Source organism: Adelges cooleyi, unplaced genomic scaffold (assembly GCF_023614345.1).
Source record: "Adelges cooleyi isolate 19-005CV unplaced genomic scaffold, UGA_ACOO_1.1 ACOO_flye_CR_arks_rails_tigmint_CR_PRNA_535, whole genome shotgun sequence".
NCBI lineage: Eukaryota > Metazoa > Arthropoda > Insecta > Hemiptera > Adelgidae > Adelges > Adelges cooleyi.
In genome coordinates, this window is record NW_026096225.1 from 21852 (window position 1) to 36670 (window position 14819).

General features: G+C 30.5%; 2 protein-coding genes across 2 annotated transcripts; one reads left to right on the forward strand and one right to left on the reverse strand.

The window, feature by feature from the left end:
- Positions 1-765: 765 nt before the first annotated feature.
- On the reverse strand, positions 766-14811 carry LOC126842516 (calmodulin-binding transcription activator 1-like). The gene is made up of 21 exons (XM_050579526.1): positions 14675-14811; positions 14456-14592; positions 14249-14361; positions 13394-13517; positions 13035-13252; positions 11909-12081; positions 11330-11432; positions 11126-11258; positions 10811-10898; positions 10653-10738; positions 10430-10583; positions 10076-10176; positions 9223-9423; positions 8743-8810; positions 3049-3182; positions 2758-2945; positions 2304-2437; positions 2020-2147; positions 1499-1573; positions 1383-1401; positions 766-1044 (listed from the first exon to the last, which is right to left on the reverse strand). The coding sequence occupies exons 1-21, from the start codon at positions 14713-14715 to the stop codon at positions 931-933; spliced, it is 2532 nt and encodes an 843-aa protein (XP_050435483.1). The 5' UTR covers positions 14716-14811; the 3' UTR covers positions 766-930.
- LOC126842517 (uncharacterized) lies at positions 3865-7539 on the forward strand. Its single transcript, XM_050579527.1, has 12 exons — positions 3865-4029; positions 4090-4260; positions 4374-4586; positions 4660-4701; positions 4793-4849; positions 5155-5277; positions 5357-5445; positions 5526-5664; positions 6152-6280; positions 6352-6462; positions 6531-6825; positions 7524-7539. Exons 1-11 carry the CDS (start codon positions 3931-3933, stop codon positions 6702-6704), a joined length of 1347 nt encoding a protein of 448 aa, XP_050435484.1. The 5' UTR covers positions 3865-3930; the 3' UTR covers positions 6705-6825; positions 7524-7539.
- Positions 14812-14819: the final 8 nt, after the last annotated feature.

Sequence of the window (14819 nt, forward strand, 5' to 3'; positions counted from 1 at the left end):
GACTTCGGACATTTAAATGTAAAATTATTCAAGCCTTGTTGTCAATTAAATTATGTTGTTGAAAAAAAACATTTCTAATTAACAGTCTTGAAAATAAGTTTGTGATGTACACGTTTCGTGTAACCTTGTAAGCCTAATAAAAATCAATATTTTAAAATGTATATTTATTTTAACTATGTCGACTTTATAATATGGTCACGTTTTACAATACCAAAAAAAAAATCGTTATTTTATACTGTATATTGGTGTAATACCTATGTTTTATTAGTATATAACTTCACTGTTTTTTTTTGGCGAAGGAAGTTGAAATAATTTTATGGTTGAGTTTAACTTTTTATTTCCAAGCAACGGGATTGTTTATAATTATATATACCATAGACCATGTCAATGAAATGTATAGGCGACAAGACGATGGCTTTCGAAATTTGTCTTGAGAATTCGTCCATTAAGATAATTTGGCAAATAGAATTAGTCAAAATTTATCAACATCATACCTAATAACTATAAACTAAGGGGAAAATACCTAGCAAAATCAAAATTACAGACAAATTAATTGGGGGGCATACATTTTGGCAATATCTAGCAACGCAATCAGTATTTATATCAGGAAGTTCGAGGAAATGTCACTGCGTTCAAAACAGTATATTATTTATGTACAGATGAAAAGCTTAAGCGTTTAAATAAAAAAAATCCATAACGTCAATTCTCTAAACGACCAATGATGTATGAGAAGTCATCAATATCAATATTATAGAGACGCACACGGATTTTGAGGTTACTTAAAAACACTACATTTTAAATTGGTGTTTTCGATACTAGTAACAGCCTGTTAAAACGTTGGAATGCAAAATTGTTAAAATGCAAAAATATTTACATCGACTGTAAAATATATGAAAACAGTTCGAATTAACTGGAGAGCGAAGCAATAAGTCAGATGGTGGACTTAGCCGATGAGTATTGAGCGGCTTTGGTCGGCATATTATACTTCAGACTATGATCAGTATTATCATCTCTTTCGTGGTAACCATAAGTGTGTTCAGCAAACTGAAATCAGAAACAATTGGATAATTTATATTAGAGTAATAACTTAGGTATTTATAATTTTCTTATATTATTTTCTTGTATTAAAATAATAATTTTTACTTAAACATGAAAATTATTATTGATAATTTAATATAATAATAATTTTACTTAGGACATTTTTCGGAAACCTCGATAAATAGTTAAGGTTTACATGGGAAGTATTTCAATTTGCTGTGGATCCAATAACATTGGTAAATAATAAAACCACAACTAACTTAAGTCCATTATTATTACTATTTAAGTATAAACGTTTAAAATATAAAATCAATTAAATAATTATCATTGACATGTTAACTTACATTTACAGGAGGAGGCATACTGTAAAAAAAACATAAATTAACTAATTTAATTTTAACAGAAAAATAGTATGTAAAGTGTGTAAATAATTAATTTAGGAAATGTATTGAGAACAAACCTCTCATTGTTATGTCTTATAAAGTGTTGGATTTTTTTGGCAGCTTGATTTTGACGTTTCTGCGTTTGATTTCTCCTATTTAACAGTTTAATTAAATTTATATAAATATAATTTTATAAAAAAAAATTAGGGTAAATACATAATTAAATACTATTGAATATTATGCTTAATAGAAAATGTTATCTATAAATCACAAAAACAAATAGTTCGACACCTTTTTTTATAAAATTATTAATTTAAAAATTATATTTTAAAATTTTAAATTAACTCATCGGGTTGACATTACATAAAAACCGAAACAATTAAAACTAAACAGTTAAGTTAAATGCGCTTTAAAAACTATACAATTTGAATTAACGAGTTTTCAATTACTATTAATACTAGTTAAGAGAGTTTATTATAGTAAGCTTGGTACTATACTACTAATTAAGTAAAAGAGTAGAGATAATTTTTAAATTTACAAAATATACATAGCTGTATTTATAAATTATTTAACTTGTTAGTTTGTATTTTACACTTACTTTATACTTCTACATGAGCTTTTTGTATAATGTGATATTTCTTTTTTTATTCGTTTTTGTCTTTTGTACGACCGGAACTGGTTTTGAATGAGAACGACGGCTTTTGTTATTTGTTTATAATATGCAAACTAATAACACAAATACGAAGAATATTTAAGAGTATTTCAATTGGCAATTATTGATTAACATAACAATATTTTTGTGTAATATTGTTTTTGGATACGCCAAATTAATGCTATGTATGTTGTGTACTATATTGTTATAATTATTAGTTTTTAAGTTACCTGTTTATAACGACGATAATAGTTTTGAATGACTGAAGCGGCTGATACTTCTTTGTATTCTTCCCGTTTCTTATAAGTCCTGTACGCTTTTTGGATGGTTTTAGCCGCTTCGTATAACTCTCGTTGCTCGTAGTCTAAAAATAATCCATAAAAAACGAACGTTTAAACGCGAGAATAAGAAAAAGAAGCATTGTAGTAAGCTTATTGTAAATAAATGGAGCAAATACAAATGCAATAGAATAAAGTAACCATACATAGAAATGTTTTATCGTAAGATGTTAAATCATTAAAATAATCGAATAAAGTATAAAACTCTTTATAGTAAGTTGTATTTAAAAAAAAAACCTTTTACATTTTTTTTACCATTTCGTTACATTTACCCTACTTAAACCTTAAGTGAAAAATTTAATATTTTGAGTTACAGTTATACGGTTAGGTTATTGCTGATGTTTACCCGACAGTGTGAGATTGGAAAAGTTCTTTTCAACGTATTGGTTGTTGGCCGATGCATGAAGGAATTCGCTCAAATCCGCCGCAGTAGGAGGTGGTGAGATAGGCGAACACTGGGAAGCACTAGACATCGGACTTAAACTAATATTTGTGCTCGACGTTGGCGTTTCTATTTCTCTTTCACGGTGATGTCTGTGGAAAAGAAATCAGTTTAAGTTTAAAGTTAAACAAATATGATCCGGAGTAAATTTTTGAATGTTGGGTAAAGCACTCTGATGTTTCATTTATATTTTACCGGTATGGTTTGTCGTTAAATTCTGTACTGATATCCGAGTTGGGATCGAAGCAACAAGGCGATGCTGTCGATGGTGGATCATCAATTATTTCTATTATTGAAGTGTCAGATAATTGTCTGTGTTCATTTTCATTCTGCAAAAAAATGAAAAAAAATATTCAAAAATGTCGTTTTTGTTTAAAAAATGGTAGGTACCTGCGGTATATGTGGGTTTATTTTAATTGTATATTGTATCTGATGTAATGTAAATAATTCGAAAGAACTTAATATTAGAGAGGCAATAGAAATGTTGATAAATAAGAACAACTTGTTAAGTTTCGACTTGAGGTTTATTAAAATTATTTTTCGGTATGACGTCGCTGAAAAGTTTACCTATAATTGGTCACAGTCTGTTGTGTGCTCTGATGATGGTAACTTGTTGCCAAAATACGTGTATACTAAAGAGTATCATTTTTGTGGTTAAGGGTTTATTTAAATGTTTAATAATTTTATTTCATTCAAAACTGGTTATCGACTAGACATTATTTTCATTACACCATTCTGACTTAATAGTGAATTGAATTGTTGTAAATATAATTTTTTTTTTAAATATGATAAAAATTGTATTGTGAACTCAATTAGCTGACATAATAATATTATATCATAGACAAAATCACTTTTACATGAAATTTGGAAAACACTGTATTTATTTTTTACAAATGTTTGAAGGTCCTACCTGAAATGACAACAATCTCCGGCGAGCGATTTTCTACAATACATTTCGTTTACAAGACAACCGTGTTGTGTTGAACTAGTGTATTATGTGTTAATTAAAATCGTATAACAGTCGCAGATTAGAAAAGTGAAAAGAGATCATTGTTTTTTTATGTTTTTTAATTCGTCATGACGGACAAAACAGTATTAACCAATACTATTGAAAATGCCACCGAGCTGACGGCCCGTATAAAAACATTAAATAAAATTATTGTACAAATACAAAACGTCAGTAAATGTCAATGGTAACCCGCTGACAGGTTTGTGATGTACTATGTTTGTACTTAGGCCGAGAGTACGGCGGACAACTCGGACGAACTGGAAAATCTGAAAAACAATTTGAAAGACGCTGAAAAACAACTTGCGGTAGCCTTGAACGAGTTAGGTTCGGTACTGAAAATAGACTTGGACGACTTCAAATGCAAAACGACTGGACAAACTAGTACTAGTACGAGAGAAGTAAATAAATAACATTGCCGGTGCAATAATGTTTTTTAATAATTATATAAAAATTAATTTTAGCATTAATAAAAATAAAACAAACGCAAAAGTTTTTGATTTTTTTGAACTAGTGTATTGCCGTTCGGCAACCGTCGACAGAGGGCAAATTTGACGACACTGGTGAAAGTGCATATGAACATTTAGCCGCCTTAGGCCATTTAGATAGTATGGACAAAGAAGAAATTTCGAATGAAGTTATCGAAAACGTTATAGGCGAATTAAAAATCAAAATGAAAGTGGCAGAAAAGCATAACTCCAAACTTCGGTGCAAGTTAGACGAAGAAGTACGGTCCGAGTTGATAATTTTTTTTTTCATTGCTTGCTATGGATTGCTTAGTTTTAAATGTATTTTTTCAGAATAGAAAGAGTTTCAAGATGGCCAAGATGTTACGCAACAGAGTATGTAGCATATCCGCATGTACACAACACATACCCATTATTATTGATATTAATATTGTACCAAATTAATTAAGAAGTGTGAATTCTCTAGACGCCATTCAGCAAAATGAAAACTGGTGAAGTGGTATTCCCGGGGAAAAAACAAATGGTAAATCAACTTCGTTAAACTAAACAAGACTTATAGTAGTAGATACATATACAAATGGACTGCGCGGTCGATATACTTTAACCACAGCAGCTTGCTGGTATATCAACGCGTGAGAGATACATAATTATATTTACATTGATTAAGTTTAGTTTACCAAATGATTGATAACAAGATATTTGATTTAAGTAGCAATATTAAAATTATTTGATACTTTTAAACATGAATAGAACATCAATTTTGGTCGATTTCTATAAGTCTATGCTTAATTGGTAATACTATATTATAATATACACGTATCACTCTAGGAAACCAAAATTGACATAATGACCAACGAGATAAAGCGACTGAGACAAGAATTTTACAAACTCCAGATGGAACATTGTCGTCTAGAACTGGCTAGAAACGCAATGATAGCCGCCGACTGTCCCGTAAGAAGATGGTTTTTGCATTTTATTTAACTCAATTTGCGCCGTAAAAGAATAATAATTGTACTAGTGATTCCTTCAGGAACCCCCGGGAGATGATGACGTACATGTTAAAACCGACAACATTCTACAGCTCAATGTATTTTCTCAGAAATTACAAGACAATTTCTAGTGAGATACTTTTTTCGCAAATCGTAGAATTATACATATCTTATAGATAGTAATGTAAGTAGTATTAATGTTGTTTAAAGCGCCACGCTAGAAGAAATATCCAAGTTCCGGGTAATGTTGGACGATACAAAAAATGAATTAAGCTTCAACAACAAACAACTATCTAATGCAAAAGCGGAAATTTCAGAAAAATCTAAGGAATTGACTGCGTTTAAAAAAGTAAACGGCAATTTATTAGTACCTATTAAGTTTTACACGGTACAGTACAATACAAGTACAACATCTGCAAAACACTAGCATACTTTCACAAGCACTAACATAATTTTCTAGATGTGTACAATTATTTAGTGAAGTTAATAACCAAACATAAAAACAGGAAAAAATATGTATTAGCCAAATTAAATATTCGCTTATAAATTAAATAATTATACTTCGTCGAAAATAATTATAGAAACAGAAAGTGACTCTTTAGAAAATTTAAATTCACTAAAAACGTATTGACTTTGTCGAGAACTATATTTTGGCCCAATAAAATGGTATTTAGTGGGAACCAATAATGCATTTCTCGGAAGTAACTACTAGTAGGACATTAATGATCAAAGAGGTCAATTCTAGTATTCATCCTGCAATAATCTATGCATAGTGTTGATGAAAGACTACTGAGGTATCGTTGTTAATAATAATATTACCGTTTGTTCCTTCCAAGTTGACCGAAGACCCTAGTAGCATGATACACGTTTATAATAATGAGTTGAAAGACGCTAAAAATCGCGTGGAAGGATTGGAAAAGATTATCGAAATGCAAAAATGCGAAATGGAAGCTAAAAACGAGAAAGTAAATACTCGCATAAACTAATTGAGTGCAAAAGTCGAAACATAAATTTTAATTCGAACTCAATTTCCCAGTATATGGAAATGCTACAGAGAAAAGAATTGAAAAAAATTCAATCCAACGAGCTGTGTCAAGAAAGATGCAAGCGGGAAGTGGAAAACGAACAACAATTTGATCGTGTTAGGGTAAACATAAAATAATTATAATAATAATAATAATAAATATAAAATTGCATGTGACCATTTTGTGCTAGGAGTACTTTGATAAACGTTTAGAGAGTATAAAACATTTCCCTATTGCCTTCCAAGCCGCTAAAGAACAACTATTTGAGCAAAAAGAATTGAAAAAGGAAACGGATAGAAAAATTGAATGTTTGAACGATCTACTCAAAAAGATAGTATGTATCGTTGCAGTAAATGTTAACTAAACGACAGTAATACATTTTTTTTCTTGTATGTGATACAGAGAGACAAAAAGAAAAACATGCACACGGATAAGTTGAAGACTCCCGAAGTTTTGGCAATGGAAGCCAAAAATGCCGAAATGAAGTAAGCGTTTTTTAAGAGTGGTATAAATTTAAAGAGTTGAATAGGTATTAAATAATTAAAAAAAATATAGGAGTAAATGTAGGAGTTTAAATAAAAAAAACTGAACAATCTAATAACAGGGTGTTCCATTTAACGTGAGACACTAATTTAAAAAAAAAAATTACGATTTTGGAGACATTTTAGATTATTTTATTTTTTCAGTATTAAACAATATTCAAATGTTTATTTTATTTTTGGAAAATTTCAAGGTTTATCAACTTAAATGGTGATCTATATATTTGATTAAGTTTTTGTATAAAAAAATAAATCACAAAAATTGTTGACTGGTCTATAACCAGTTTTAAACAGTTATTTTAAAAGTTTAAAAATTAGGATTGGAGGAAAAGTAGATAGCAGTATTACTTTTATCTGACCAAATTATTCAACAGTACTAAATTTTAAACTTTAGTAACTCTAAAAATAATTATTCAAAAATGGTTTTCGACCCGTCCACATTTTCAGTAAATTATATATACTTTAGAATGTACTTTAGTATTTTATACTTGAGGAATTAAGTAACCATTATGTAAACGTGACTCAAGTTTATGGACAAATAATTAAGATAATATTTTTTCACCTCGTTAAAATAATAAACACTGTTGTTAGATTGTTGTTTTCATGTTATATCAATTATTTTATAAGCAAATATTTTTAAACAGAAATGAGTTAAAAAAATTGGAAAAACAGTTGGCCGAAACCGAAAAACGTGGCTACGAAACCAAAATTGCCGTAAATCAATTGAAGTCCGAGTTGGAGAGAATTAAAAAAGAATCAAGTTCCAAAATTGCTGTAATGAACAAAGGATTGAAAAAACAAATGGACAAGTATTTGTGCGATATTAAGGAATTACAACAGAGGATATCCGAAACCAAGGCTTATGCTTGTTCGGAAACCGTACAATTGGAATTGGTAATTATTTTTTTATGACTATTGCTCGAATAGGTAAAGTTATTAACAGCAATTGCATCAAATAATACGTAGGTGTCAGCAAAGCTAAAAGAACACATGGACAGTTTGGAATGCAACGTAGAACAAGCAAAAGACAACATTACTGACATCGAAAACACACAAAACTACGTACAATTTATAAAGAGAAACTTATGCTATCCGACCATAATTGTCAAAGACTTGAAAAAAGATAAAAAATGCACCATGTGACTGTAGATAACCCTAGGTGTATTGAAAAAAAGTAGAAAAATAAATTTTCAAATTGAAACAATTGTTACTAACAGCTTATTATTTTCTTTATAATAAAATCCAAATAAAACCAGCTCACATCCAACAACAGCAAGGCCGGCTATTCTTCATATTTCTCTATGAAATACGATTTCGGAAAAAAATCTTTAATGGAAAAGCTTATTGTGGTCGACAAACATAAAATATACACAAAAAACAAAATTGTTTTTAATTTAAAAAAAAAATTCTACAAAACTTAAAAATCTATGTGGTATTTTGTGATAAATTATGTTTTAGCAAGTAATAAGTTATCAATTTTTTCTGTTTCAATGGACTGTAATATGATAAAAACAATATCGTGAAATATTAAGAAAGTGATTTTAAAGTGCTATATAATTAAGCTAGGGATTTGAAATTTTGGGGTATTTCTTATTTGAATAGGCTACTATTGATTAACTCTACAAACTACTGATTGTCTATGTACAACATAATCGTCAAAACCTATCAATGTTATAATTTAACATATACATTTATATAGAGTGATGAATCATCCGGTATATCTGGTGTTAATTAGTTTCTAACAATGATCAGGTGTTCCTATTGTATTTCTCTTAGAAACGCCTTGCTTATTAAATACTCTATATTTAACTATCTGAACTATCTCAACTTTTTTGACTTTAAAAAGTTTGAAAAAAGGCTCACCTTGATGTGTTCAGGCATAGCGGCTATGAACTGTTCAGCCAATGTGAGTACACAGACATTTTGTTCCCCTAAAACAAAAATTATATAATTCGGTCGTTTATCTATATTTAATCTATACATTTGTGTTATCTGTTTACTTAAATGTGTTCTTACCTTAAATTGATGTACATAAGTATGTAGTATACATAATAAAAATCGACTATTATTTTAGTTAACTAATAACATTATACATAGTGTGTTCGTTTTATGTGTGTTTTGTGAAAGTAAAACGTATACTATAATACAAATTGTGTAATTTTAAATGAGCATCCAAATATATATATAATATATATATATATATATATATATGTATATATATATTATTGTACTAATGGTATAGACGTGTGTTTGTGTGTCTGAGAGTAAGCGAGAAAGCGAAAAGACTGTTTTGGGATTTTGTTGAGCTTTTGGTAGGTACTGCTAAAATGTAGTTTTTCATACCGTGTCCTGTGGGATTTTGGGCCTCGTGGTCAGTGGCTTTGTGGATTTTTGCGCCATCAGGGTCCTGGTTTGATTGATTCTGATTCACAACATCAGTGGGGCTAACAACAACACCATTACCACCGCCATCACTACTACTGTCTTCTGCCGCTACAGCTGCTACAGCTGCCGCCGGTTTCTCCGACAGCGAGGTCACCAAGCCTAATGGTCAGCCAATCAAATTCTACCATAATAAGCTAATCAAGAAAAGCTATCGGACACTTAACATTTTATAAAATGCGCATTTTATACTTAACTCGTGATATAAAATTAATTGTTAATAAGTAATTATTTTACTATTAATTTACCAACTCTGTATTTGAGAGTCATCCCATGTGCCAAAATATTTTAATATAAAAAGTTAATTTTTAAATTTATCCAAATCATTTATGCGCAAAAGTGTATACTAATTAAAATTTAACTACTCATCATAATAACCAATGTATGACTCTAAGTAAGTATAATACCTATTAATAATAATTATAATAAAACGTAAATATAACAATTATTACTCTACGAATGGCTTATCTATATATGTAAAGTTTAAAATATGAAGTAGTACGAATTTATTCCGTAGTGCGTTTATATCAATAATTATATCGATTGGCTATAGTTTAAAAGTAATCATACTTAAACTGTAAGTAATAAAAAGTTCTAAATTATAATAGTGTACGAATAAAACATTAATAATAAACAAATTAATTATAATTATACTTCAATTTGATAAACATATTGTTTGTGTAAATGAATCGACATGATAGAAATAATAATGATAAATGATTGTTTGTTAGCACTTATTTCACAGCATACTTACAAATAATAAAATTAGACTTGTTCAGCACAGGAGATCGGTCCAGTGAAATCCCGCTGTCCGAATTCGGAGATTGCAGTGGCAGTGTAAAACTTTTTTGGAACCTAACACGCAAATGTATTCAAACGTTAGACACATTTGAAAAAATAAAGTCTTAGAAATCAAAATTGTATGAGACCCATAAATATGTTTCTAGTGGGTAACTATGTGCGTTAATATTTTACCAGGTGCTTTACGATGTTGAGGTATTTTCCAGTTTGTAATATAGAATTCGTTATTCAACTTATTTTTTTTTTTTTTTTTTGGTGGGGGGTACTGAATACTTAACTCAACTGACCCAACTAATTCGACACTTACTGGTTAACAGAAGGGTAATACTGTATGGGTTTGCAGAACTGATTGTAACATTCATCATTCTCTGAAAAACTATTTGGGATCGGTCGTTTGACATATTGCACGCTTTGAAGATTCAATATATTGTTGTCACTAGGTTTATTTTCGTTTCCAGAAGCTAAAAAATTGTTTAATGATAAAATTAGACAAGTACTAAAAAATATACCGTATAACATAAACAGCTTACATATTCTGGTCAACGAATTGTCCATTTGAACAGCTTGAGAATTGTGTCCGTCAAATTGTTGAGTGTTAATATCTTTTTTAACGTCACTGTAAAGTAATTTTTGAATATTTAAAAATGCATACACGATGAGTTCAAAGTAAAATTCTAATGGATTTTACCAAAGTATTTCGTTGGGGTTTGTAAACATATTTTCATTGGTCAAGTTTTCGCTGGCGTAATACTCGTTTTGATCGAAATCATTGAAATCTGTTAATAATAATTTACTGATAATTAATAATAAAATAGAGACTTGTCTAGATTAATAGATTATTTTCGAAACCAGTAGGTACTTTTTGTTATTCATGTGACGTTTATGATTAATACTAAAGATCGAACAATAAGACAAACGGTCTAAGATAATGTTAAAACTATTTTTTTACTTAAATAAAACTAGGTTTTATAACTAAAATTTGAAATAAACAAATCGTTCTTACATTGATGAACGGATTCCAAAATGTCTGTTTGACAGAAGTCTAAGTTAAATGTGTTATCAGCACTATGGGTCGTCTGATACCATTGGCAAAGTAGAACTGCCGTGTCCTTATGACCTTTCTTGCACGCCCACATCTTTAAGTCAGGGCCATAACTAAATTAGTTTGAAAGTATTTTTAAGATATAAAATGATTTATTGTGTTTACCAATGGTGTGTATCCATCTCTGTCTTGCTTTGAAACATTTACTTCTAATTCCAAAAACAACGATGCGTTTTCTAGTTTCCATTGAAGCAATTTACACACAAGTCTATAACAATTATTTTCCGTTGTTTACACAGCGATTAACAGTAGCCGGTAGACATAAATTATTATAAAATCTCTCTTTGAGTATGTTGAAATTATTTTTATACATACAAGATACATTTAAATAAAACGAAAAATTAAATGTTTGTTGTACCTCTGTTTTAGGTATTTAATTTTGTCAGATTTTCCAAAATAATTATTAATACCTACTCAATTATAAATAATTACTATTGTTTATACGATTAGACAAAATACATTTTATTATGAGAAACTATTAAATGTATATTTCAGAACCAATTCACATCTCATTCAAATCAAACTACTATAATTGGTTTTTACATGTAAATCTAAAAAGACATCCTAAACTCAATTAATAATAAATTAACAGCATTTAACTCAGACGCAACTGTACTATTTCTTGGAACTTTTAAGATTTCCAAGTAAAATTTTCTATTTTTTTAAAATATTTATTTATATTACTTGGAGTATCCCAAAAATGCGGCAATGTGCAATAACGTCGTCCCGGTTTCCAGTGGTTTGATGTTGCATTCCGATTCAGATTTCCACGTTAACTGTTTCTTTTGGTCACAGTAGTCGACCAGCCAGTTTTCAAAGTTGGATATACTCAACATAACTGCGCTGTCTTTCTGTATCTGACAGATAATTAAAAAGTGCAAATATGATTATATGTATACGGATCAAAAAATAATTTGAATAATATCAATAAGTATATAAACTGAGGTTAAACGATGGTTCAGATCAGCAATGTTGGGAAAAGATAACTAAAAAATTATTTAGATAAGATAATATGAGATTATTAATGAAAAATGTATCTCCACAAAGAAATATATCTTTTTTTTTTAAAAAATTTAAATAATACCCTACTTACAAATATTAACTAATAGAATTCACATTACGCTCTGTAAAAAAAAATATCTTAAGAGGAAAATGAATGTAATAATATATTAATATATCGAATTTATTTATCACAAGTAATTTATTAAACTGTATTTTCTCTTTATTATTTTTATTTTTATTCATTTATTCTACTTATCTAACATATTATATTAAAAAATAATAACGTCAAATGACATAAAAAAAAAAAAAATTTCAACAAATTTGGAGTATTTAAATGTTAAAAAAAACGAAGATGTTGTTATCACTTATAACAATTAACAACTACTACAAAACACAACATAGAAAACATATAACAATCAACAAATATTACAACATACTATTCTATCTAGATAAATAGTCTCAGATAACTATTTTATTTATTTAGATAAGATAATAAGACGATTAAATATTTTTTATCTAGATAATTATTTTATCAATTCCCAACACTGCAGGTCAGCATCGTGTATTTCTAAGAAGTAGCAATATGTATAGAAAATTTCAACGAGACTACTAAGAATAATATTGTGTTTTCAACTTGCTATCTTAGGAATGATAGACATTATAAACGTAGTTACCTAATGGGAATCGAGTAGAACTGTTAAGGAAAATGGAAGGCGCGTCCTGGATGCGGGAAAATATGTATAACTACGAGTATGACGTTATATTTATAAAATATGTACAAAAATTAAACCATATGGTCAACACGTACAAGTAGCTGATCAGAGTGCTGGCTGTTGGTCTGTAAGTAATCTTCGAGCGTGTCGAGCTTTTGCAGTAAATACAATTTGAGTAGTGACGGCGTGTGTGGCATTGTCAACGAGGATATGGTAAGCGGAATCTCGTGTTGACGGTACTCGAACATGGCAGTGGTCGATACGGGCCTGCCGTCAATGACTACTTGCAAGGTAACCGTACCTATGTCGTGCGCTGCATACAAAATATGTCACACAACATAAATATTTAGATATTTAAATAACATGCTTTTGCTCAAGCTTCAGATGACAGAGCTGCACTGAATAAAAATATTTACTTTATCATCTACATATTTTACAATAATTGCTTACTCACCCGGGCAATAGCAGCGTAGAACGCCTCCTTGGACCAGAGTGCTCGGGACGGCGATCGTGTCGAACATGACGGTGTACGAAGAAGAAGAAAACCACGGTCCAGTAATCAGCACTTTAACGCCTCCCTGATAATAAACAGTAATAATAAGCCATTGAGAATGTCCTCAATAAAACCGAAAGTTCGCTGAGGATTTTCCCCAATGGTTTTCCAAATGAGACTTCCGTTTGGAACTCAAGCGACCAACCAGAATCAACTATGATACCCGTTAAAGTATTTTAATTTCGGAGTTCTTGCCCTTGTTCCAACTAGAGAGTCCAAAAACTAAATTATAAGCAAATAAGAAGACAACTTTCTGTACTCCCGGATTGATAAACCTGTAGAACGACCTTTCACCTTTGAAGAGTACCATTTAAGAGTTTGCTATACCTGCATAGAAATCTCTAGGGATATCATCTAAACTCTTTACAACTTTAAGGATTCTTTAGTATTTAACTGAAATTGAATCTAGCCTAGTTCAGTACAACATAAGTGAGCAACATTGTAAGAGGTGTATAAATTAGTTAATAGGTAATACAAATTTTACGTATATCGTGTGTTTAGAATTTAGTTCATCCATTTTGTGTATGTGCAAACTTCTTAATAATAAAAAAACAATATTTATAAAAGTAAGTCATTTCGGTCTATAAGCCGTACAATAAAAAAACAGGGCCAGTTAAAACAAATGTAATTTTACTAAATCCGGCAAAAAAAAAAAGTTATATATACCATTGTACTAGTTTGAGCCCACTCAGCTCTGTAAACCAACTTCGGGACGGTTAAATAATGTGTGACAAAATATGTTACTCGATGACTTACCTCGGGAAACGCCCATTCTGGACAGTAATCGGTAATCTGCAATACGTCCACGTCCATTTGGGTTTGCCCGTGTGAATGTTGCAGGTTTTCGTCCATGCCCGTTACCATTATGGCTGCACAAACATATCATATATATTAGCTATAGTACTCCAATAGATGCGTGTTGATTTTGAGATTTAACCGTCTCGACCGGGTCACGTGCCATACCTGAGCCTTGTTGGCCAGCGTTTTCCAGCATGTCGAGTTCTTGGAGATCGGTGAGCATGTCGAAAGCGTCCAGGCTAACGAACACGTCATCGTCCCCCGTGTCACCGGACGTCTTGTTGTTGCGGTTGTCGTCGAGTCTGTCGCAGAATCGGCGATATTGCATTACTACAGTATACACAACGAAGTGCATTTTAGTGATGATTATATATATTTTTTTACCGTAAAAGTTGATCGGCGCCGGCACACGACACGGGTGGCATGTTGGCCGACAGGGTCTGCTGTATGTCGTCGTGCGACAAGTCCAAAGTGACGTCGTAGAACTCTGACTTGACGTGCTCGTCCGTATGCTGTTGCTGTTGTTGTT